General features: G+C 37.6%; 1 protein-coding gene across 11 annotated transcripts in view; it reads left to right on the plus strand.

Moving 5' to 3' along the window:
* The window catches only part of USP9X (ubiquitin specific peptidase 9 X-linked), a 144,647-nt gene that overhangs the window by 82,486 nt on the left and 39,938 nt on the right, over positions 1–22,223 (plus strand). For 8 of the 11 annotated variants that reach the window (XM_084790788.1, XM_084790787.1, XM_084790786.1 and 5 more), the window contains 9 exons: positions 7,168–7,254; positions 8,539–8,687; positions 11,394–11,481; positions 13,049–13,391; positions 14,532–14,627; positions 15,119–15,330; positions 17,069–17,309; positions 17,946–18,095; positions 18,985–19,105. In XM_084790788.1, coding sequence (XP_084646914.1) covers positions 7,168–7,254; positions 8,539–8,687; positions 11,394–11,481; positions 13,049–13,391; positions 14,532–14,627; positions 15,119–15,330; positions 17,069–17,309; positions 17,946–18,095; positions 18,985–19,105 — 1,487 coding nt within the window. The remainder of the gene's footprint in view (positions 1–7,167; positions 7,255–8,538; positions 8,688–11,393; positions 11,482–13,048; positions 13,392–14,531; positions 14,628–15,118; positions 15,331–17,068; positions 17,310–17,945; positions 18,096–18,984; positions 19,106–22,223) is intronic. The other 3 variants (XM_084790792.1, XM_084790783.1, XM_084790784.1) reach the window with 3 other exon arrangements.

A 22,223-nucleotide genomic window follows, 5' to 3' on the forward strand; every position in this document is an offset into this window, starting at 1 on the left:
GAAGACAACCTACTTACCTACCATTATATAGTGCATAATCATTTCTTTCTTTCTATATCTATCTATCTATTGTAAATTAGAGCAAGCGATGTACATTCTGCTTTACCTTGAAAACATATATGAGACTAAAGCTTATTTCTGTAATTAACTAGTATCTAACAAGACTACAAATAATATTTATAGGTGACTAGTTAGCTTTCATAAGACTAGAACTTTACATTACATTTTCAAATGAGTTGCAGATGTATAATACATTAAGCAAAAGTTCAATAAAATATTTCTATCAATATAATAAATGAGTTGCATATATACAATACACTAAGCAAGAGTAGAACAAAACAGTCTTAAATTTCTATCAATATACAATAATCCATACCAATACATAATATTTGAGACTAGTAGAGTCAATAATCTACCTTTTATCCTATAATCCTATATCTCCCCCTTTTATCATTTCCTTTTTTCCTTCATTCCCCTAATACCAGATAGGAGGAGAGAAAGTTAAGGGAAGAAAGATAAGAGTGGAGAAAGAAAAATATTCCTGAATTTCACACCTTTACTTTGTTTCCTCCTTTACCATGACTAATCTATAACCCACCTTTTGGGAATCGGGGTATCACATTCTTAAAATTACTTCTTGCTGTCTGGTGGGGTAAAAACACCTTTTGGGTATCCTTAAAAAATTTAAGGTATTGGCCAAAATCTAGAAAAGCTAGCTCTGTTTCTGTCCAGTCTCTGTTTTCTGACTAGTCTCTATGGGATTGATCATTTGGGCTAGCCCTGCTAATCTTTTTGAATTTGCCCTGGGTATAGATTGCTGAAGAGACCGTAACTGACGCAGTCTGTGAGGCTAAGTCACCTGGGCTAATTGCTTTGTCTTCATTGTTATCTGGTCATTTGCTCTGAAAATAAAGTTTTAAGAATGTATTTATTATGTATTAAGTGTTATGTCTGCATCTATACCTGCATGCCAGAAGAGGGCACCAGATCTCATTATAGATGGTTGTAAGCCATCATGTAGTTGCTGGGAATTGAACTCAGGATCTTTGGAAGAGCAGCTAAGACTCTGAGCCATCTCTCCAGCCCCAAATAAACTTTAAAGTGAAGAACAGGTAGCCAGTAAAATTCATTTACTTCTGGGCAGTGGTGGCATATGCCTTTAATCCCAGATGCAGGCAGATCTCTATGAGTTCGAGGCCAGCCTGGTGTACAGAGAGTCCAGAAAAACCAAAGGCTACACAGAGAAACCTTGTCTCAAAAAAGCAAAACAAAACAAAGATTCATTTACCATGCTAAGACAGTCTTGTGTCTGCTAGTAGGAGGTCTTCCTTGGTCAATTGTAATCTTTGTAAGTTTTGTTGGTAACCATATTTTTTCATTCCCTGTAGATACTTAAGCATAACCACATCCCCATCTCAAAACTATTGCAGGTTTCCAATCTGCTGTCAACACATCCTTACAGTAAACGGATTGATTTATTTCTACAGTTTTTTCTATAACCCAGGATCTCTCAGCTGATGCTGTTCCTTTTTCGCCAACATTAAGAAAATTTAGGGGTAACAAAGCATTATTTAGCCTGTCCCTTGGGGTCCTTACTCTCCCTTTTTAATAAGCATCTCAGTTAAAGTACGATTAGCTCTCTTTATAATAGCCTGTCCCGTAGGATTGTGTGGCATACCAGCAATGTACTTTATTTTATAATATGCAAAGAATTGTTTCATCTTAACTGGATACATATGCAGGAGCATTATCAGTCTTAATTTGTGCAGGTTTCCACATAATTGCCATTAGTTCTAATAAATATGTAATTACACAATCAGCCTTTTCAGAACTTAAAGCAGTTGCCCGTTGAAACCCTGCATATGTATCTGTGGTATGGTGGACATAACTTTGTTTTCTAATTCTGTAAAATGAAACACATCTATCTGCCAGATTTAATTTCTTTTGGTAATCCTAGGGTTACTTCCAGCAGATAATCAAATTTGGTTATACAGAGAACATATAGGGAATTTATTGTTATTGTTGTTGTTATTTCTTTGGCTTGTTGCCAAGTGATAGAAAAATTTTTTTCTTTAAACCTTTACTGTTAAAATGGTGTTTTTCATGAAAATTTGAGACTTCTAACATTTCCTATTAGTAATTGGTCAATTTCCTCATTTCCTTTTGCCAATGGACCTGGCAAACCTGTGTGAGATTGTATATGAGTAATACACAATGGATAGTTGTTATATGCAGAACAACTCTTTCTGCATATTAAGTGTTAGTAATTATATTTAGAGATTCAAGCCAGGCGTGGTGGCGCACGCCTTTAATCCCAGCACTCAGGAGGCAGAGGCAGGCGGATCGTTGTGAGTTTGAGGCCAGCCTGGTCTACAAAGCAGAGTCCAGGACAGCCAAGGCTACACAGAGAGCCCCTGTCTCGAAAAACAAAACAACAAAAAAAAGCGATTCAGGAAATTAAGACTTGTATACAGTTCTGGTTTTTGAACTGGAGAATAAGGGCTGTGGATCACCTTGATTATTTGTCTGACTTACAACCTGCCATTCCCATCTTGTTTGCATCAGTATAGAATGTTGGTGCCTCTGGAATTGGTGTTCCCTTTACAATAAGCGGAAGAATTCATTCTTTTAAAAAAAACTGTATACATTCGCTTTGAGTGTATTTGTTATTAATTTCTCCCAAATAGTTACTACAAGCTCTTTGCCAATCTTCATTGATTACCCACAATGCCATAATCTCAGTATTAGTAAGAGGTACTAGAATTCCAGCTGGGTCTGTTCCTGATAATTGTGTATTCTTATTCTGCCTTTTATAATTCAGAAATCTTTTCTCTGTATGTCTTTTCTCTATGTTTATGTGCTAAGAAAATCCATTCCACAATACTGATCCCAGTAGGAGAATGAGATGAAGACAAATGACCAAAATACAATAAAGCTTAGGATTAATTTGATCCACATACGCATCTTTTAAAAGATTTATTATGTATAGTGTTTTGTCTGCTTGTACACCTACAGGCCAGAAGAGGGCACCAGATCTCATTACAGATGGTTGTAAGCCACCACCACGTGGTTGCTAGGAATTGAACTCAGGATCTTTGAAAGAGCAGCCAAGTTCTCTTAACCCCTGAGTCATCTCTCCAGCCTGCATCTTGCATGCTTTGTTCTATCAGAATTGACTCTTTTTCTGCTTCAGCTGTTAGACATCTTGGGCTGTTTCAGTCTGAGTCTCCTTGCAATTTGAAACAAATTACTTAACTCATATAAGTACGTAATCCAGTTGTAGTCCTCAGCTAGTTTTAATATCTCCTGTCAATTTTTATTTTTATTATTTTTTCCCTGTCAATTTTTAAAATCAGAGTTTGCATTTGATCCCTATGGATCTGTACTTTTGTTTGTTTGTTTTTTGAGAAAGGGTATCTAAACCTTTTTTAAAAAAAATACTTATTTATCTATTTATTATGTACACTGCTCTGCCTGCATGTACTCCTCCAGGTCAGAAGAGGGCATTGGATCCCAGTATAGGTGGCTATGAGCCATCATGTGATTGCTGGGAATTGACCTCAGGACCTCTGGAAGAGCAGTAACTCTTAACCACTGAACCATCTTTGCAGCTCCGGATCTGTACCTTTTGTGGTTGAGTTTTTTGTTGACTAATGTTATAACCCTCATAGCTAATAGACTGCTCTGGAGCAATCTGTAACCCCCAGCATGGCAGAATTCTTTGTGTTTCCTTAAAATTTTTTCTAAAGCATCTTTACCAGAATTAGCTAGCACAATAATAATGTAATGATAAATAATAGATTGAGGAAATTGCCTGTGAACTATTTCTAGTGGTTGTTCTACAAAATATTGATATAAAGTTGGACTATTTAGCATTTCTTATGGAAGTACCTTCTAATGATATCTCTTTATTGGACCACTGTTGTTCAGAGTAGGTACTGAGAAAGCAAACCTTTCTGTATCCTGCTCATCCAAGGCTTTGGTGAGAAGGCAATCTTTTAAATCAGTTACTATTATAGACCATGACCTAGGTAACAAGGAAGGCAAAGGAATTCCAGGTTGCAAAGGACCCATCGGTTGAATTACTCTATTCATTGCTCTTAAGTCTGTTAGCATCCTCCATTTTCTTGATTCCTTTTTTTTTTTTTTACAACAAACACAGGGAATTCCACGGGCTGGTAGACTTCTATATGTTGAGCCTCCAGTTGCTCTTGTACCAGCTGTTCAAGTGCCTGGAGTTTTTCTTTTGTTATGGGCCACGCTCTTGGCCACACAGGTCTGTTTCATAACCACTGTAGGGGCAAGGCTGTTGGTATGTCAGCAGTGGCTCCTCTTACAAATTTGTTAACTTAATCCCTGTGATGTCCTTTTTTTGACAGTGGGCATAGTGTGCTATTGTTCTTGATTACTCTTATTACCTTTCCCAGGAGCATTTACCACTTTACCCCTAATTTCATCATTTGCTGTTTTCTAGGATTGAAAGAATATTAATTTGAGTACCCCATTGTTATAAAAGGTCTCTTCCCCATAAATTTATGGTTATGTCTGCCACATAAAGTCTCAGCTTCCCTGTTTGCCCCTCTGATCCCATACACTTAATCCACTTTGTCATCTTTGAGATAATTTACCAATTCTACAAACTGCATAAATCTTCTGAAATGGCCATTTTAGAATTCAAGACTTTTGGGGAGAGGATACTGACATCAGCTCCTGTGTCTACCAAACCTTCTATTTCAACACCATTCAGTGCCAGAAAACATGTTTTCCAGTACTCCCAAATGCCCCTGTTCTTTCTACCAGAGTGGCTTTGCTTTTGATGTAGGGAAACAGTCACAGCTGAGTAGGTCTATCCCCTGCATTAATTTGTATCTCCTTTTTTATTTACATAGGCCATGATTTTAATTTCTTCCTTACAATCACCATCTATGATACCTGGATGCACAATAAATTCTTGTGAAGTTAATCTACTTCTTCCCAAGATCATCGCTACTGTCCCTGAAGGCAAAGGACCATAAACATCTGTGGTGGTTAATTTGTAACAATTAATTTTGGGAATAGTGTAAGAGATGTATCTGTGGCCAAATCCAAAGCTGTACTGCCTAACAAGCTGTGTTTAGTTTTGGACTTTCTGCCTGCTTCTTAACCTCCTGGCTGACCAAAGGAGAACAGCTCTTTTTTTTTTTTTTTTTTTTTTTTTTTGATTTCCTGTGGTGCCTTGAGGTGGTGACAGGCCCCTCTGTTCATTTAAAATGGCAAGAGGTTACCTTCTATATCCCAGTTAGGTATACACTGGTTGCTCCAATGCTTTTCCTTCATACAACACCTATAAATTTTGGGGAATCTGGGCATTAGAACATTGTGGCTAAAAGTTGCTTGTTCATAGCTATGGCTACAAGTGTAATTACTGTATTTCTCAAATGCCAACTGCTGTTTTGAACTCTGAATCTTTTAACCTTACAGTTTCTTTGGAAATGGCCAAATTCACCACAATTAAAGCATCGGGCATTTTGATTCCTGAGACTTGGCTATGGCTTGTCCTATGATAGTGGCGTTGCTCCTGATAACCAATATTAGCTGTCTGTCTTATCCATTCCCTCGTCAGTAGGGCTTCTTGTGCTTTTAAAGGTCTAATTGTTCTTTTACATTTAGTATTTGCATTCTCATTCGCCATGATCTGTATCAATGCCTGTCTGCTCTCAGGGTCTAGTGTAGCTCTATTTAGAGCTGAACCCAATCTTTCTAAGAATTCTGTGAAGGAGTCTCCAGGGCCTTGAATTACCTTAGTAAATGAGGTGGTTGTTTCACCAGGCTCCTCAACCATGTCCCAAGCTCTTAAGGCTGCAACACGACATTGTTCAGTCACTACATCGCCAGATCGGATTTGTTCTCGTAAGTCAGCTCTTCACCAAGCAATTGATCTTTAACACCATTTATCCCTGTTGTTATATTTTGTTCTATTTTCGTGGCATTGTTTCTCCACCACAGAAACCACTGTAACCGTTGAGCAGCTTCTTACACAGCTGACATCAATCCCTTCCAATCTTGGGGAATAAGTCTGTGCTGTGTATCCAAGTTACTTAACATTTGTTTAATGAAGATGAATGCATTTCATACCGTGCAATAGACTCTTTAAAATGCTTTAAATCTAGCATTTCTACTGGACACCATGCCATCTCTTCATAAGCCTCACCACCGTCGTTAGCAGGGATGTTTCACAAAGACTAGGAAAGGTGATGGTGCCTCTGTAGCCCTGGACAATTCCTCTAGTGGCCACTTGGCTCCAGAGCCCTTTTGGCCTTGTATGGTTTCCTGTTCTTCCCGGCCATCTGCTGTACACAGGTGCTCTAAACACCTGGTGCATAGAGCAGAGTGGGGTGGCAAGAGCAGGGAGCTCCCAGTTTTAGCTACCAGCAGGTCTGAACACTTTTTTTCTCCCTTTATCAGCGGTGCTATTTGCTTCCCAAGTGCTTCCATCTCTACCTGTAAAACACTCTTGTTGTACCGCCAACTCTGAAATCTTCCAGAACTAGAGAATTGAGTGACACTTCCGGTTTTTGTATCTCATCTTGTCATTCTTCCAATCTTTTTTAAAATGGAATACAGGAAGAAGACAAAGCAAAACCAGAAAATTCCCTCTGGGAGCAACTCGGGAGAGAACCCAGCAGCAGCCTCTGCTAAAACCTTTTACTGACATCTTGAAACAGTACATTCATTCCGTCGTAACTTGCCCTCTCCTGTTCGGCATTAGAAACCAAGTTCCCCATTATTTCTAAGCCATGTCTGGGTGTCGCTTGTTAGCCCTTTTTATCTTACCAACCGCACTGGGCTCCACCTGTAGCGCTCTTTCTTTTTAACTCTACTTTATTTGGGGTGTTTAGGCCTCAACTTCCCTTCCAACCTCCTAACCCTATGTAGGAGAAAGAATGTTAGTGGGGAAAGGGGGCCCCTTCTCCCGGCTGTTTAGGGTCAATTGGGTTCTTTTGGGCTGTATCCGTCTCCGTCAACAGCAGATGCAGCCAGCAGTCTCCAAGCCACTGAGCACCGAAGCGTTTCTCTCCGTCTGTCTGCTCCAAACCGCGACACCGCCGTCTCTGGTCTCTGCAAACTGCTACACGCCAACACCGCACACCCACCACGCTCTCTCTGTGCTCTTATTTATATCCTCAGAGCCCTAGACCACGCCCCTCTCCGTGCTGCACGAGGAAGGCCGTTACCAGCTGACAAAAGCCACGCCCCTCACGAGACAATTAACAGGTGTGGACAAGCTAAAGCTCAAACTAAAATCCCATACTTGGGATTAGAACAAAAACATGTACATAACACAACTGAGTTTACAAAGAAGCCAAAGCTTCCATTACACAAGGTTAATTAATGGTAAAAGTACTATCTTTAGCTTTTAAAATCTGCTTATCAGAATGAGTCGCCCTCTTATTTTCGGGTAATGGAATTAGAATGTTTGGCATAGAAAGAAAAAATTATATGACGTGAAAGAAAGCTCAGTGTAGTGGAAACCAATATTTATTCATAAATCATGTGAATACCATCATTTACTCTTCGGAGCATTCTCTAAATAATCATGCTTTCCTTGTGTAATAGATACTGATTTTGGGGGAGTAATGTAAAAGTAATTATTTGGAGTGCATTTAGTCCAGTGTACTTAACACTATTTGACTATTACTTGCAGGTAGACATTCAGTATTCCGCTACTCTCCTAGAAATTAATGGCTTTCTCTATATTTAGAATAGTAGTAGTGGTTATGAAAGTTGCCTAGTTTTGTAGAATGTCACAAAACAAATTAGAAAGGAATTAGTATCTTTCTAGTGGCAAGAACAACTTGGCTACAAACTAAATGTTCCCAATGTGTAACTTAAATAGCTAATGATTTTTAAAATTTACTATTTTTTAAAACTAGGGCCATGAATGGGAACTCATTTTTATATGGTAGTCAAAGAACAACCCGTTCTTACCTCTCACAGTGAGGATAATGGGGATCAAACTAAGGTTTTCAAGCTTGTGGCATGTGCGTTTTCTTGCTAAGCCATATCTCTGGCCTCTAATTTAAAACAAAACAAAGCATAAAAACATTATTAACTAACAGTTGCAATACTAGTTGCACAAAGAAGCTTGATTACATGCTTGTAATCCCAGCATTCTGGGGGGCAAAGACAGATGGATCTCTGAGTTTGAGGCCAGCCTAGTCTACAAAAACAAGGCTACAGAGAGAAAGGCTGTCTTGAAACATCCTCCCCCACAAAAAAAGAGGAAAAAAATCATGTATCCTAGTGAATTGCTTTGCTATTCCCATATTATAAGAGTAGACACAATCATTAAAGTAGACACCTGTAAAGTAAATGGGAATTGATTCTTAATTTGCAAGTAATTAATTTTATTTTTTTGACACATTTTAAACTGCTTAATATTGTCATTAAGAAAAGTGAGAAAAACTGGCTTTTGAGTTTTTAAATTAGTAGCTAATAATTTAGTTATAATAAATTCTTGATTGTAACAGAGTTTAATTGCCTAATTATATTGTTAAGTTCTTCTCGTTTCAGTCAAACTCAGCGAGGCCCCCATGTATTTTATCGTCATGACTTAATCAATCAACTTCAGCACAATCATGCTCTCGTTACTTTGGTAGCAGAAAACCTTGCAACTTACATGGAAAGCATGAGGCTGTATGCCAGAGGTATGTATTCTAAGACAACTGTGGCAAGTAGTAGTGATTGTTGTTTTCCATTAGTTAAGTTACCTTAGTAATGACAGTTTTGTTCTTGAAAGCTCAAAACAGTTGGTTTTATGAATTTTTATTTGGGACTTAAGAGCCACATGTATTCTCAGATCTTATATAACCTAAACATTAGTCCAATATCCAAAGCATTTTACTCAGTATTTGCCTTCCCCAGGTATATTTGGTTTTTATTCTCTACTTGGAGTTCTGCCAGTCATTATTAAAAATGTGCCTGATTTGTTTTATTACTATATCATCTTCACCTTTTTTGTTTTGTTTTCCAGACAGGGTCTCTCTGTGTAGCCTTAGCTGTCCTGGACTCACTTTGTAGTCCATGCTGGCCTCAAACTCCCTGAGATCTGCCTGCTGCTGCCTCCCCAAGTGCTGGGATTAAAGGTGTGCGCCACTACACCTAACTAAAAAAAATTTAAAGATGGTATTAACTAATTTGTCAACATTTTCTTCCTACCTGGAGAAATGGCTTTGTGCCAAGAACATCTTACTGAGAAAAGTATGAGAGTGACCAAAGAGTCATGTTTATTTTCAAAGGAGGAAGGATTTGGCTTTTATTGGCCAAAATTGGATCAAAATAATGAAAATAGCTGAACCCATTGAATAAATAAAATATGAATATACTTCTATAAAGGAAAATACTAAACATTGCATATAACAAAAGTAAGAAATTGAAAGATTTAACTTCTGGAGGTGTAAAAATAAAAAGACTCTGGACTTTAGCAAAACAACCATTTAACTGGATAAAAATATAAAACTTAATTTAAAGGTGCCTAGAAATTGCTATAAGAAGTTAAAGCAAATAAGAAAATTTTAAATCTCAGAAACTAACATTTGAGCTGCAACCATGTGGAAACTATTCTGGACTAGTTTGACTTAAGGAGTAGTTGCCCTCCTTACAGCACCTAGTCTAGGACTGCACTTGGCCTCTCAGTTGCTGACCTTTATCCTTAGTCCTTTGTTACAGAGGCAGTGCTCTTTCTGCATGTACACCCACAGGCCAAAGAGGGCATCAGGTCACAATTATAGATGGTTGTGATCTACATTATAGTTGCTGGGAATTGAACTTAGGACCTCTGGAAGAGCAGTCAGTGCTCTTACTCTCTGAGCCATTTCTCCAGCCCCCACAGATGCCCTCTTACATTTAAGCTAAAAGGACTCTTGATTTCATTACCCTGCCTACTTAGTTTCTATATAAGTTGCAGCTTAATTCCAACATTGTAGGCCTGAAGAGGCCAGAAAATGTTCTCCCTGGAACTGAATATACAGTTTGAGCTACTATGTTGTGTGCTGGGAGTTGAGCAGCAAGTAGTCTCACCCATTGAGCCAATTCTCCAGCACCAACTTAAGTTTTTTTTGTTTTTGTTTTTGTTTTTTTTGTTTTTCGAGACAGGGTTTCTCTGTGTAGCCTTGGCTGTCCTGGACTCACTTTGTAGACCAGGCTGGCCTCGAGCTCACAGCGATCCGCCTGCCTCTGCCTCCTGAGTGCTGAGATTAAAGGCGTGCGCCACCACGCCCGGCCCAACTTAAGGTTTTTATAATGCATTCTGAAATTGCTCTCAAAATTTGATACTTAAAATAACAAGATTCATATTGGTTCCCACCCATTTTCAAAGATAGCTGAATTGATCATATATATTTCCTCCATGGGATACCTACCACATAGATAGTATAAGTCAAGAGTGGCTTGTCTCCCTATTTGGTAATAATCAAGGTAGTATTGAGACTGAATATTCATAGTTCAGTTACCTACTTTTTTATTAGGTGTTTTGTTTTTGAGACAAGACCTTTTTATGTATCTTTTCCTGGCCTGTTATTCAACTATGTGGACCAGTTCAGACTCTCCTGCATCTGCCTCCCCAGTGCTGAGACTGAAGGTGTCCACTAACATGCCCAGCTCAACTGTTTTTAATAGTCTGGATGCTTCTGTAAGAAGGAAAATCTCGCTTTCCGTGGATCACAAAGCTATTGTTGTCTTTATATTTTTATTTAATTTTCTTTGGTGTTTTGCCTGTGTGTTGAGGGTATTGTGATCTGCCATGTGGGTCTTGGGAGTTGAACCCTGGTCTTCTGGAAGAGCAGCCAGTGCTCTTAAACACTGAACCATCTCTCCAGCCCCTTTTGTCTTATTTCTTGACTTTTCTTGATTATTGTTTGGCTTTCATTGAATTTTTTCCAAAGCTCTATGGCCAGTGTATTAGGAATTAAACATAGAATGGGTTGGTTGTTAAAAGTAGGGTGGAAAATTAGCATCTTGCCACTGGAGAAGCCTGGTGGAAACCACTTCAACTGTGTACAAAAGGAGCATAGTGATGACTGTCACAAAGTGACATGATCTGCCTTCTGATTGTAATACCAGGAGGATAGAGTATTGCTTCTAGCCCAAGTATATGAAAGAAGAAAAGGATTGTTCTAAAAAATTTGGATGGCACATTGGAAAGATCATTTCCTTTGGGTTGTAAAAAGAATGTATATTTTTTCAGGATGTTAGATGGGTTGGAAAGCACCAAATATTAGTAGGTTTCTAGTTACTTTATATAATGATAGAAGAATAATGGTGTTTTTTCTTTTAACTGACAAGTCACTTGGTTGAAATCAGCAGTGGTGTGATTATCCATATGTGCCATGCATGATTTTTTTCTTAATTTGCAGATCATGAAGACTATGACCCACAAACTGTGACACTGGGAAGTAGATATAGTCATGTTCAAGAAGTCCAAGAACGGCTTAACTTTCTTAGGTTTGTTTGATATAATTGCTATTGCTCTCTGACATGAGTATACTGACTGAATATGCTGTCTTTCTTGATTTTTCCCCTTTACCACATCTTCCTGTGTTGCTCTATGCTTTTAAGATTAGTGCCAAAAAATAAAATAAAAGGTTAGTGCCTGGGTTGTAACACTCACCTCATTCTTTTAAGCTTCTAGAGTTATTTATGCTGGAAATGTTTACTTTAAATATATATTATATATGCATATTTATTTTCATGTATATGAGTAATGTCTACGTGTGCGTACACACACACACACACACACACACACACACACACACACACACACACACACACGGAGAGAGAGAATAGGGTATCAGATCCCATTACAGAACAGTGCCTGGCAAAGGCAATTTGAAACCAGATTAATAATATCACCTCTAAGAAGGATTAGCAAATTAGGTATATTTCAGTTTTATTAAGCAAAACTGCAATGTTTAAAATTAGATTTGGTCCATGACATCAGCATTTTAGGATTTGAAAACTCCCTTGTGGTCAAAAGTTTATGATGAGAGGTACATCTTAAAAAGTCAGAATCTCCATCATACATAACAAATGCTACGATTACCAGTACTTCTGAAGGTGGATTGTGTTTGTCATTCTGAAAACAGGTTTTGGAGATTATTTCTTGTTTTTGTTTTTTCTTAACTATTGACTTAATTTTATTGAGCTCTTTTTGTTTGGAGGAGAAAATAGTATATAATAATTACAACTTAAGAAACCCTCCTATGTTTTTACTGTGTGTGTGTGTGTGTGTGTGTGTGTGTGTGTGTGTGTGTGTATGTATGTATGTATATATATATGTATATATTTAATTTATTTACTTGCTCTGTCTTCATGCACAACAGATGCGGGACTCAGATTCCATTCTGTATGGTTGTAAGCCACCATGTGGTTGCTGGGAATCCTACTCAGGGCCTCTAGAAGAGCAGCCAGGGCTCTTAATCACTGTGCCACCTCACCAGCCCCATTCTCCCATGTTTTAAGAATTTGGGGATTTTAAAGTTGGTGCAATTGTTTTATTTTGCCTTTTAATCACTTGTGTAGCCGGTCCTGCCTCATCACATTGATAAGTGCTGCCATAGTATGTCCTAGTTATTGATGGCCTGTTTTGTATCTGTTTGGTTTTACTAGAACTACTAGAAAATATGATGCAAAGCCCTTTGCCATATTGAAGTTTGGAATTGAAGAAGTATTACAGCCCTAGCTGGTTATGTTAGTACTTACCTGTGAACAATAGCAGCTCAACCTGAGGCAAAAAGAACTTTATTTTAATACGTTTTACCTCCTATTTGATCAATTAAAAACAATCATATATTATAGAGTTATCAGTATGAGACAAATGGTTTGGGGTTTGTTTGGTTGGTTGGTTTTTGTTTTTCTATTTTTGAGCCGAGTTTCTCCGTGTAGCCCTGGCTGTCCTGGATTTTAGATAAAAACTGAGAAGTGAGTTCTGTATATATAATTATGCTACATAAAAAGGTAGGTTGTATTTCATAATAAATGTCAAATAATTTTTTTTTTATGTTTTTCTAAGATTTTTATTGAAGGATGGCCAACTGTGGCTGTGTGCTCCTCAGGCAAAACAAATTTGGAAGTGCTTAGCAGAGAACGCAGTTTACCTTTGTGATCGTGAAGCCTGTTTTAAGTGGTATTCCAAGTTAATGGGGGATGAACCAGACTTAGATCCTGATATCAATAAGGACTTCTTTGAAAGTAATGTGCTTCAGCTTGATCCTTCCCTTTTAACTGAAAATGGAATGAAATGTTTTGAGAGATTCTTCAAAGCTGTGAATTGTCGAGAAGGAAAACTAGTAGCAAAACGAAGAGCCTATATGATGGATGATTTGGAATTGATAGGATTAGACTATCTTTGGAGGGTAAGTCAAAAGTAGGAGGTCTGTCACCATTGCACCTGATGTTCGTTGAATAAGTAACTATAGCTAAATGTGCCATATAAAATTTGTGTGTATTCTCTGATGGTTGTTCCAGGTGTCTGGGATTTTTTATCTTGCATTTATGTGTTCCTTATTAGCATTGCTTAGTTTAATATTTTAAAAATATTTTTTAAAACTTGGAAAAGTTCAATGTTAATCAGTTTGAGACTAAACTGTCTTTTATGGTGTTTTATGTTGTATCTTTTAAAATTAGGCTGGTTTTACATAGTTGCTTCTGTTTTTTTAAGTTTTAGATGTCTGCAAATCACATACATAGAAAAAGGTGTTTTATGTGGTATTTGAATGATTAACACTTTCAAATAAGTAAAGCTTGGTGTTTGAGGGGGTTGTTTTGTAGTCCTGTTTTGTTTTATAAGCAGTGGAAGGGCTTGAGAGATAGTGCTTGTGGATTCAGCCTCAAGCACATATTTTAATATTACAAACTTTTCTTTAAATCCAAATTTGCACTTCTTATAGAGTACATGGTGCATACTTGGAAAGGTGGAATTCTAGGCCAAGTTGAGGTTACAGATACAGAGTGGGCTCCTGACTTCTAAAAATAATAACAATAATTAAACCTTATATAATAATCTGAATTGCAAATATGGTTGAATAGAGGAAGCCTGTGTTTATTGTCTCCAGGCTTCATCACCTTGCCTTCTCCAAGCCTCTTGAGCAGAGATCAGCCTTGACATACTTCACCTACACCCTAGGGTATGGAACAGAGTTTGAAAACTACCAGCGTAATTAGGTGTGAGTTAATATAGATCGGAGAGAAGGGAGAATTTTTATACTAATCTATATTCATGTAGCATCTTGTTTTCTAACTAGGTTGAATTCCTCCTTGAAAGCCTCAGTTTGATCAAAGCATATTTTATTTGTAGTAAAATGCCATTTACTCTTAAATTGCTTTATTTAAAGAGCTGCATCTTATGTTTATTCTTTATTTTGATCTGTTTATTTCATTTAGTCAACTTAACCATTATGTTAAATAATGTATTGAAAATAACTAAGAATATGATTTGAATTTAAATGCCCAACTGAAACATTGCTTGAGAAACAATTAATTTTTTTTTAATGTAGGTTGTAATTCAGAGTAATGATGATATTGCCAGCCGAGCTATAGATCTCCTTAAAGAGATATACACAAACCTTGGTCCAAGGCTGCAGGTCAATCAGGTGAGGATCGGTGTGCATTAAAATTTCCAAAGCTAGAATTTCAGTTGATAGAACTATAATCCTTACAAGATTTTTCTCTTTAACTTATTAGTAATTAGAATTTTTTTCTTTCAGTTACCACAAACATATAAAAAAAAGCTAGGCATGGTGATATATGCCTATAATTTCAGTATCCCAGAGCCTGAGGCAGGAAAATGACAAAATTTAAACTAGCTTTGCCTCAAAATCCATACATGGAATACTATATAAGTGAATCTTGTCTTTATAATAATCTTGAAGTGATTGGGTTATCTTGATCATCCAATATATGTTAAAATAGTAAAGACAATGCTGAGAATGTTTTCATAAGCAGTACAAAATCTTCTAAATTTTTTATCTCATTTGTCCTTAACTTATTTTACACTATAGCTCCCTTTTTAATATTTTATTAAATATTATTGTTTAGAGAAATGTTCTCATCACTATCTTTATTTTGCCTATTATACTTGTAGGTGGTGATTCATGAAGACTTCATTCAGTCTTGCTTTGATCGTTTGAAAGCCTCTTATGACACGTTATGTGTTTTGGATGGTGACAAAGACAGTATTAATTGTGCGAGACAGGAAGCTGTTCGAATGGTCCGAGTATTAACTGTTCTAAGAGAATATATAAATGAATGTGACAGTGATTATCATGAAGAAAGAACAATTTTGCCTATGTCAAGGTTTGTGAATAACTGATTGACTGGGATTAGTTTTAGTTATTTGGTATTTTCCTAACCACTGCCCCTTTAAAAATGTGTATGAAAAAAGAGAAGAGATTTATATTTTTGAAATGTGTCTTGACTTTTAAAAACACAGGTATCTCATGAATATATTTGTTTATTTTTGTGGTAGAACAATTAGGGAAGAAAACAATCCCAAGAGAAAAAGTAGGTCAATGTTTCTGGGAGTTTTAAAAGAAAATTTGTCTTTATTTTGTTTGGTTAAATATGTTCTCACTGTAGCTTTCAGGCTGGCCTCAAACTTATATTATCACTGCTTTACAAGTACAGGGATTACAGGCTTAGTCACTCGTGCCAAGCATATTAGCTTGTTTAAGTAATTGACCTTTTAGTCCTTCAACGGCAGTTTTTATTTTTAGCTTTTATTTTTGTTTTTTGAGACAGGGTTTCTCAAAGTGAGTCCAGGACTACAAAGTTAGTCCAGGACAGCCAGGACCACAAGAGAAACCCTGTCTGGCGGGGGGTGGGGGAGATTAACTTTCTGTGTGTGAGTTTGCTTACATGTATGTATGTGTTCCGTGTGTATGTCTGGTGCCCTTGGAGGTCAGAAATGAGTATTAGAATCCCCTTCGACTGGAGTTACAAACTTTTGAGCCCTGTGAGAAGAGCTGCCATGCAGGTATTAGGAACCTAACCTGGCTCCTCTGTACCCTCTCAGAAACAAGAACAAACTAGTATACTCAGATTCAGAAGTAATTCAAATGATTTTTTGGGGGGGGTGGGTTTTGAGACTCGGTTTCTCTGTGTCACCTTGGCTGTCCCAGACTTGCTTTGTAGACCAGGCTGGACCAGACCAGAACTCAACAGTGATCCACCTGCCTCTGTCTCCTGAGTGCTGGGATTAAAGGTGAGCACCACCACGCCCGACCTTCAAATGAGTTTTTAAAAGCTGACTTTACAGCTAACCAGTTTAGCCAAGTAATATTTTCAAATGGCCTAATGGTATTTCTTTTTTTTAAAATATCATATCTTCAAGATAATATGCCAACATAGTGTTGTTTTGAAATGACTTGATGTTTAGAAAATTTCAGGCAGTTCTGAGCATGCCTTTAATCCCAGCACTCAGGCAGAGCATGGTAGATCTCTCTCCCACTTGTGGTCTGCTTAGTCTCTACATAGCAAGTTTTAGGCCAGCCAAAGCTACACAGTGAGACCCAGTCTCGCAAATAAAGTTCAGGAAAAATTCATAATAGCTTTTTATGCTCTCTAGATAAATATTATCTTGCATATTTATAAACAGCACAAGTTAATGAGTTGGGCTTCACAAGTGTAAAAGTAACTGAAATGTTACTGCCATGTCTATGACTTTTGGGGGCTGTTTGGGCATAGTTGCTTTGAGGTGCTCATCTTGCTCTTAAACTGGTAATCCCTCTGCCACAGCAATGGCTGGGATTGCTGGAATAAAGCACCACGTTTGACATTTATATTAATTTCTTATAGGTCAATGCATCATTTTATACAGTCAATGGCGTAAATAATAACAGTGGGGTATAGATAGTCATTGTGTTTTGCATATTGCAGTGTTTATAAGTTAAAGAAAACAAATACTTTCAGAGTACTAAAAAGTCTTCACTTTCTGTGTTTTATAAGAAAGTAGTCAATGTTATTGGCAGGTAAATTGAGAAATCTGCTGAATATGGCATTTTTTCTTATTTTTCTTTTTCCTCTGCCCCACCAGAGCTTTCCGTGGTAAACACCTCTCTTTTATAGTTCGATTTCCAAACCAGGGCAGACAAGTAGATGACTTGGAGGTTTGGTCTCATACAAATGATACCATTGGTTCAGTTCGACGATGTATTCTCAATCGTATTAAAGCCAATGTAGCTCATACAAAAATTGAACTCTTTGTGGGTGGTGAGCTGATTGATCCTGGAGATGACAGGAAGTTGATTGGACAACTAAACCTTAAAGATAAATCAGTAAGTATATGCAGTTACCACCCAAACATTTTAAAAACTAAAACCTCAGCCTATATTTCATTGTTACAACACTAATTCAGAGAATTATTGGGACACTTTGAATATAATATGTGAAAAACAAATGGTTATGAGAGAGTATTTTTATAACTACTACCATCTGGTTTTTGTGGAATTATTTTACGTGTATGGTTTTGCATGCATGCATGTATGTCTGTAGCATGTATGTGCCTGGTACCCTGGAACTGGAATTACAGATAGTTGTGAACTACTATATGGGTGCTGGGAATTGAACCCAGGCATCCTGCAAGAGTAGTCCGTGCTTTTTCTTTCTTTCTTTTTTTTTTTCTCTCTCTCTCTTTTTTGAGACAGGCTTTCTCTGTGCAGCCTTGGCTGTGCTAGATTCGCTTTGTAGACCAGGCTGGCTCACAGATATGCGCCCTGACTCTGCCTCCAAGTGCTGGGATTAAAGGCATGTGCCACCGCAGTCGGTGTAGCCAGTGCTCTTATTCACCGAGCCAACTCTCCCACCCCAGCATGTAGTTTTGGATTTAATTGTTGGTATATCACTAGGTTCCAAGTTTTCTGGTTTATGTTGCTTTTTTTCTTGTCTTTGATTCTAATATGTATCATTTTCAGCTAATAACAGCCAAACTAACACAAATAAGCTCCAACATGCCTTCAAGTCCTGATAGCTCTTCTGATTCTTCAACTGGATCTCCGGGAAACCATGGTAATCATTACAGTGACGGCCCCAATCCAGAAGTGGAAAGCTGTTTGCCTGGAGTGGTAAGTAGGTTCTGTAGTACAAGGCATTATGCTAGAAGTGCTAAGAAAAGACAAGTATATTAGCAAGGATTTTTTGTTGTTGTTGAACTCTTTGCTTAATGAGGCAAAATATCTATATAATTATTCCTCAGCTTCAATAAAGCCCTTTGAATGGTACGTGTAAGTGAATTGAAATTTAAAACAAAACTTTCCTATAGTTATAATTTGGTTATATTTGTATATACTTGATCTATTGGAATTTAATAATAACATTTCAATATATAAATTTAGAAAGTTACTACTGTTTTAACATATTTGTCTTGTAAAAATTGGATCCTTTCAAAACGTTGAATGTAGGGAAATACCTGTAATCTTTCTCATTGTATCCAGAGAAAACAGTGGCATCCCTTACTCTAGAACTCTGCTTTCTCCCCTCTAATTAAGAACTTTAATGGTTACGGTAACACCAGTGATTGCAGTTCAAGAACCAGGTGGTTCGGAGGTTAGTAGTGGCATGTTTGCAGTTCACCAGGTTCAGAGTCTTCTTAAGTCATATGTAGGTGAGAAGAAATAGTTTAATAGAACAGTAGAAAGCTATTACAAATGTGGCTCAGATGATGTGTTAGGTCTGTATCATGAAGATAATTTGTTGCTCGCCGCGGTGGCGCACGCCTGTAATCCCAGCACTGGGGTGGCAGAGGCAGGCGAATTACTGTGAGTTTAAGGCCAGCCTGGTCTACAAAGCGAGTCCAGAGAAACCCTGTCTCGAAAAAATTTATAAAGGTTAGTTGAGGAAGAATGACAAATAACAGGAACAAACTTTGGTCATAGGCTTTTAGGAAGAAAGAACTTTTTTTTTTGAAGCCAATGAAAGAATTACAGCTAATTATTTGTATATTTTATATTCTAGATAATGTCACTTCATCCCAGATACATCTCTTTCCTTTGGCAAGTTGCAGACTTAGGGAGCAGCCTAAATATGCCACCTCTTAGAGATGGAGCAAGAGTGCTGATGAAACTTATGCCACCAGGTAAGATGTTTTCAATGACGATACAATTCATTCTAATGATAGAAAGGTATATTAAAACTTATTTTTCTAAGTGAACGGCATAGTAGTAGTTGGTAAACTAGCCTGTAGTCCAGAATTTTTCCACAACTTAATTATATATAGCCTACATCCAAAGGAAGTGTCTAAATATTCTATGAGCTAAGATAAAATCAAGAGAATATCTTTTTGGGGTCTTGTGAGATGGCTCAATAGGTGCATAAAGTTGTGTGCCTATGGTTACATAACCTGGGATCCACACATTTGTTCATTCAGTCAAACAAAGAAATAAATGTAACTTTAAAAAGTTTTAAGAATATTTATTTTTAACTCCGGATTCTATGAAATTTAAATTTTAGTATCCATAATCTTTTCAGTTTTGCTGGCTTATAGCTAGTTAGTCATTCATATGTATTGTTCATCAACAGCTGAGAGCTCAGTAGCAGAGACTATGTTGCCCAAAATCCTAAAATAGATACTGTGGCCATTTGCAGAACCTGTTTGCCTGGGGCCAGTGGCCAGTTAGATGACTCAGCAGGTTAAAGGTGCTTGACACCAACCTTGAAAACCTGAATTTGATCCCTGGGACTCACGTGGTGGAAGGAGAGAAGGAATTCCAAGTATACTCTGATACCCACTTGTGTGCCCATGGCACAGGCACATAAGAAACAAGAACACAAACATAAATAAATTTAATTGAAAACTTTTTAAAGGAAAGGAAAATGATTTACCCATTAAATATCATCTATATACTGCTTAAATGGGGCCCCAAACAAGGATACCACCAGTAGATGTGCTAACATGAAAGGAGCTAATTTCATGGGTCCTTAACTCTAGAAAACTAAGGAATATAGAGAACAGGATTTTTTTTCCCTCAAGAAGAGCACCCCCTCCAAATGGTTATTCAATACCAAGGGTTCATCCTTGAAATGATACCTCTATGTGTCTAACAGAAATAGAGGCTGTGAATTTGAGGGGAGTAGTGGTACATAGGAAGGATTGGAGGGATCAATAGGTCTGCCTTACTAGTTTCTTGTTTGCTTTGTTTTGTTTTTTAGAAAGAATAGAGGGGTAGGGATGTGGGTGAAGTTTGGAGAGTGGAAAAATATGATCAAAACATGTTATATTTTAAATCAAATGATCCAAGATTTTAGTATCATTTACTGTAGTAGTTCTCTTTTTGGTCTTGTTCTGTCCGTTGAGTGGGCAAGATACAGACTTTTTGTTGTTGTTGTTCCTTACTGCTGTACATACCTTGGACATTTTATTGACAGTTCTTCCCCCTTTTTACATTATTAGTTCACTATTTAATTGGTCCACAAATGAAGGAGAAGGAAAGTCATGCTTACATTTAAGCTGTAAAGGAGGTCAGACACGTGGTAAACTAGAAGCCACTTGGCAGGGAGTGAAGCTTTAGACAGAAAAAGAAAGCTGAAAGTACTGGGGGGAAGGCCAGCTGTTAAGGGAAGCATGTTTTCTGCCTCCTTCAGGCAGCTACTGAGGTTTTATAGCTTACCAGGCTGAGTGAGTTGTTTTCCTAAGAGTTTAATATAAAGAATATTTTGTTGTAATTATGATTATATTGATTTTATAATTATATTATTAAAATATTAATTTTTAAAGCCCTGAGGTTTTTCTTTAAGTTCTAATAAAATTGTCCTTCATCTTCTAAAAAATACCCCAAGAGTATGGCCATCTATTGATGGCAAGATTATGAGTAGTTTTTTTTTTTTAATTTATTTATGTGTATAGTGTCCTGCCTGCATGTAGGCTTGCACACCAGAAAAGGGCACCGGATCTCATTACAGACAGTTGTGAGCCACGATGGGAATTGAACTCAGAACCTTTGGAAGAACAGCCAGTGTTCTTAACCTCTGAGCCATATCTCCAGCCCTGATAGTTGTTGTTGTTTTTTTTCTAAGTCTATATTTTACAATAAAAAGTTTACATATGATTAGGGTCCTAAAATTATTTCGGCATGCATATGTGTAAGAGCTGGAATGGCCGTAGAGCAATCCATTGGTTCACACCTGAGGTAGATACATTGTAAGCCAACACCATTAAATGATTTGTTTAGAATTCATTGCTTGCTTAGAATTCATTGCTTGCTTGCTTCCTTCCTTTTTGGTCTTTCAAGACAAGGTTTTTCTGTATATCCTTGGCTTCCTCTGTAGACCAGGTTTGCCTCAAATTCATAGAGATCCACCTGCCTTTGGCTCCAGAGTGCTGGGATTACAGGTGTGTGCCACTGCCAGTGCCGCAACCCCCCCTGCTCGCCCCCAATCCCGTACCCCACACCCTTGGCCATTGCTTTCTTTTAAGTCTTTTTTTCTTTTTTGTATATTCCTTGCTGGCTTGGAACTTGCTATGCAGATTAGGCTGGGTTTGAACTCCAAGTTGACTGCCTTTACTGGGTACTGGGACTTTACAGCATGCAGTACTATGCTTGGTTGCAAACTTTTAAAAAAAGATTTATTAATATGTATACAGTGCTCTGCCTGTGGGTACCTCTGCAGGCCAGAAGAGGGCATCAGATCACATTATAGATGGTTGTGAGCCACCATGTGGTTGCTGGGAATTGAACTCAGGACCTCTGGAGGAGCAGTTAGTGCCCTTAACCTCTGAGCCATCTCTCCAACCCCCACAAACTTTTTTGTTGCTATATATATGCTGTGTGTGTGTGTGTGTGTGTGTGTGTGTGTGTGTGTGTGTGTGTGTGTGTACACACCACAGTTTGTGTGGAGGTCAGAGGATGACATCAGGAATCAGTTTCCTCTTTCTACCATGTAGGTAAGGACATTTACCTACTGAACCATCTCACTTGAACTCATTTCTTCTCTTCTATTTCTTTTTGGTTACATCCTACACACAATGTTTTTGCTTTTTTGTTTGTGTTTTGTTTTTGTTATTGTTTTTGGACAGGTATCACTAGGTAGCTCTGGATGTCCTAGAACTCAATATGTAGACCGGGCTGTCCCTGAACTCAAATTTGCCTGCCTCTGCACTGAGATTAAAGATGTGTACCACAGTGCCATGCTTTTTTTTTTTTCTTTCAATGTTGGATTTTTTTTTTAAGGTTCAGTTTTTGAGTACTATGATGTCT

The sequence above is a fragment of the Acomys minous genome (genome assembly GCF_964271855.1).
Source record: "Acomys minous genome assembly, chromosome: 7".
In the NCBI taxonomy this organism is placed as follows: domain Eukaryota; kingdom Metazoa; phylum Chordata; class Mammalia; order Rodentia; family Muridae; genus Acomys; species Acomys minous.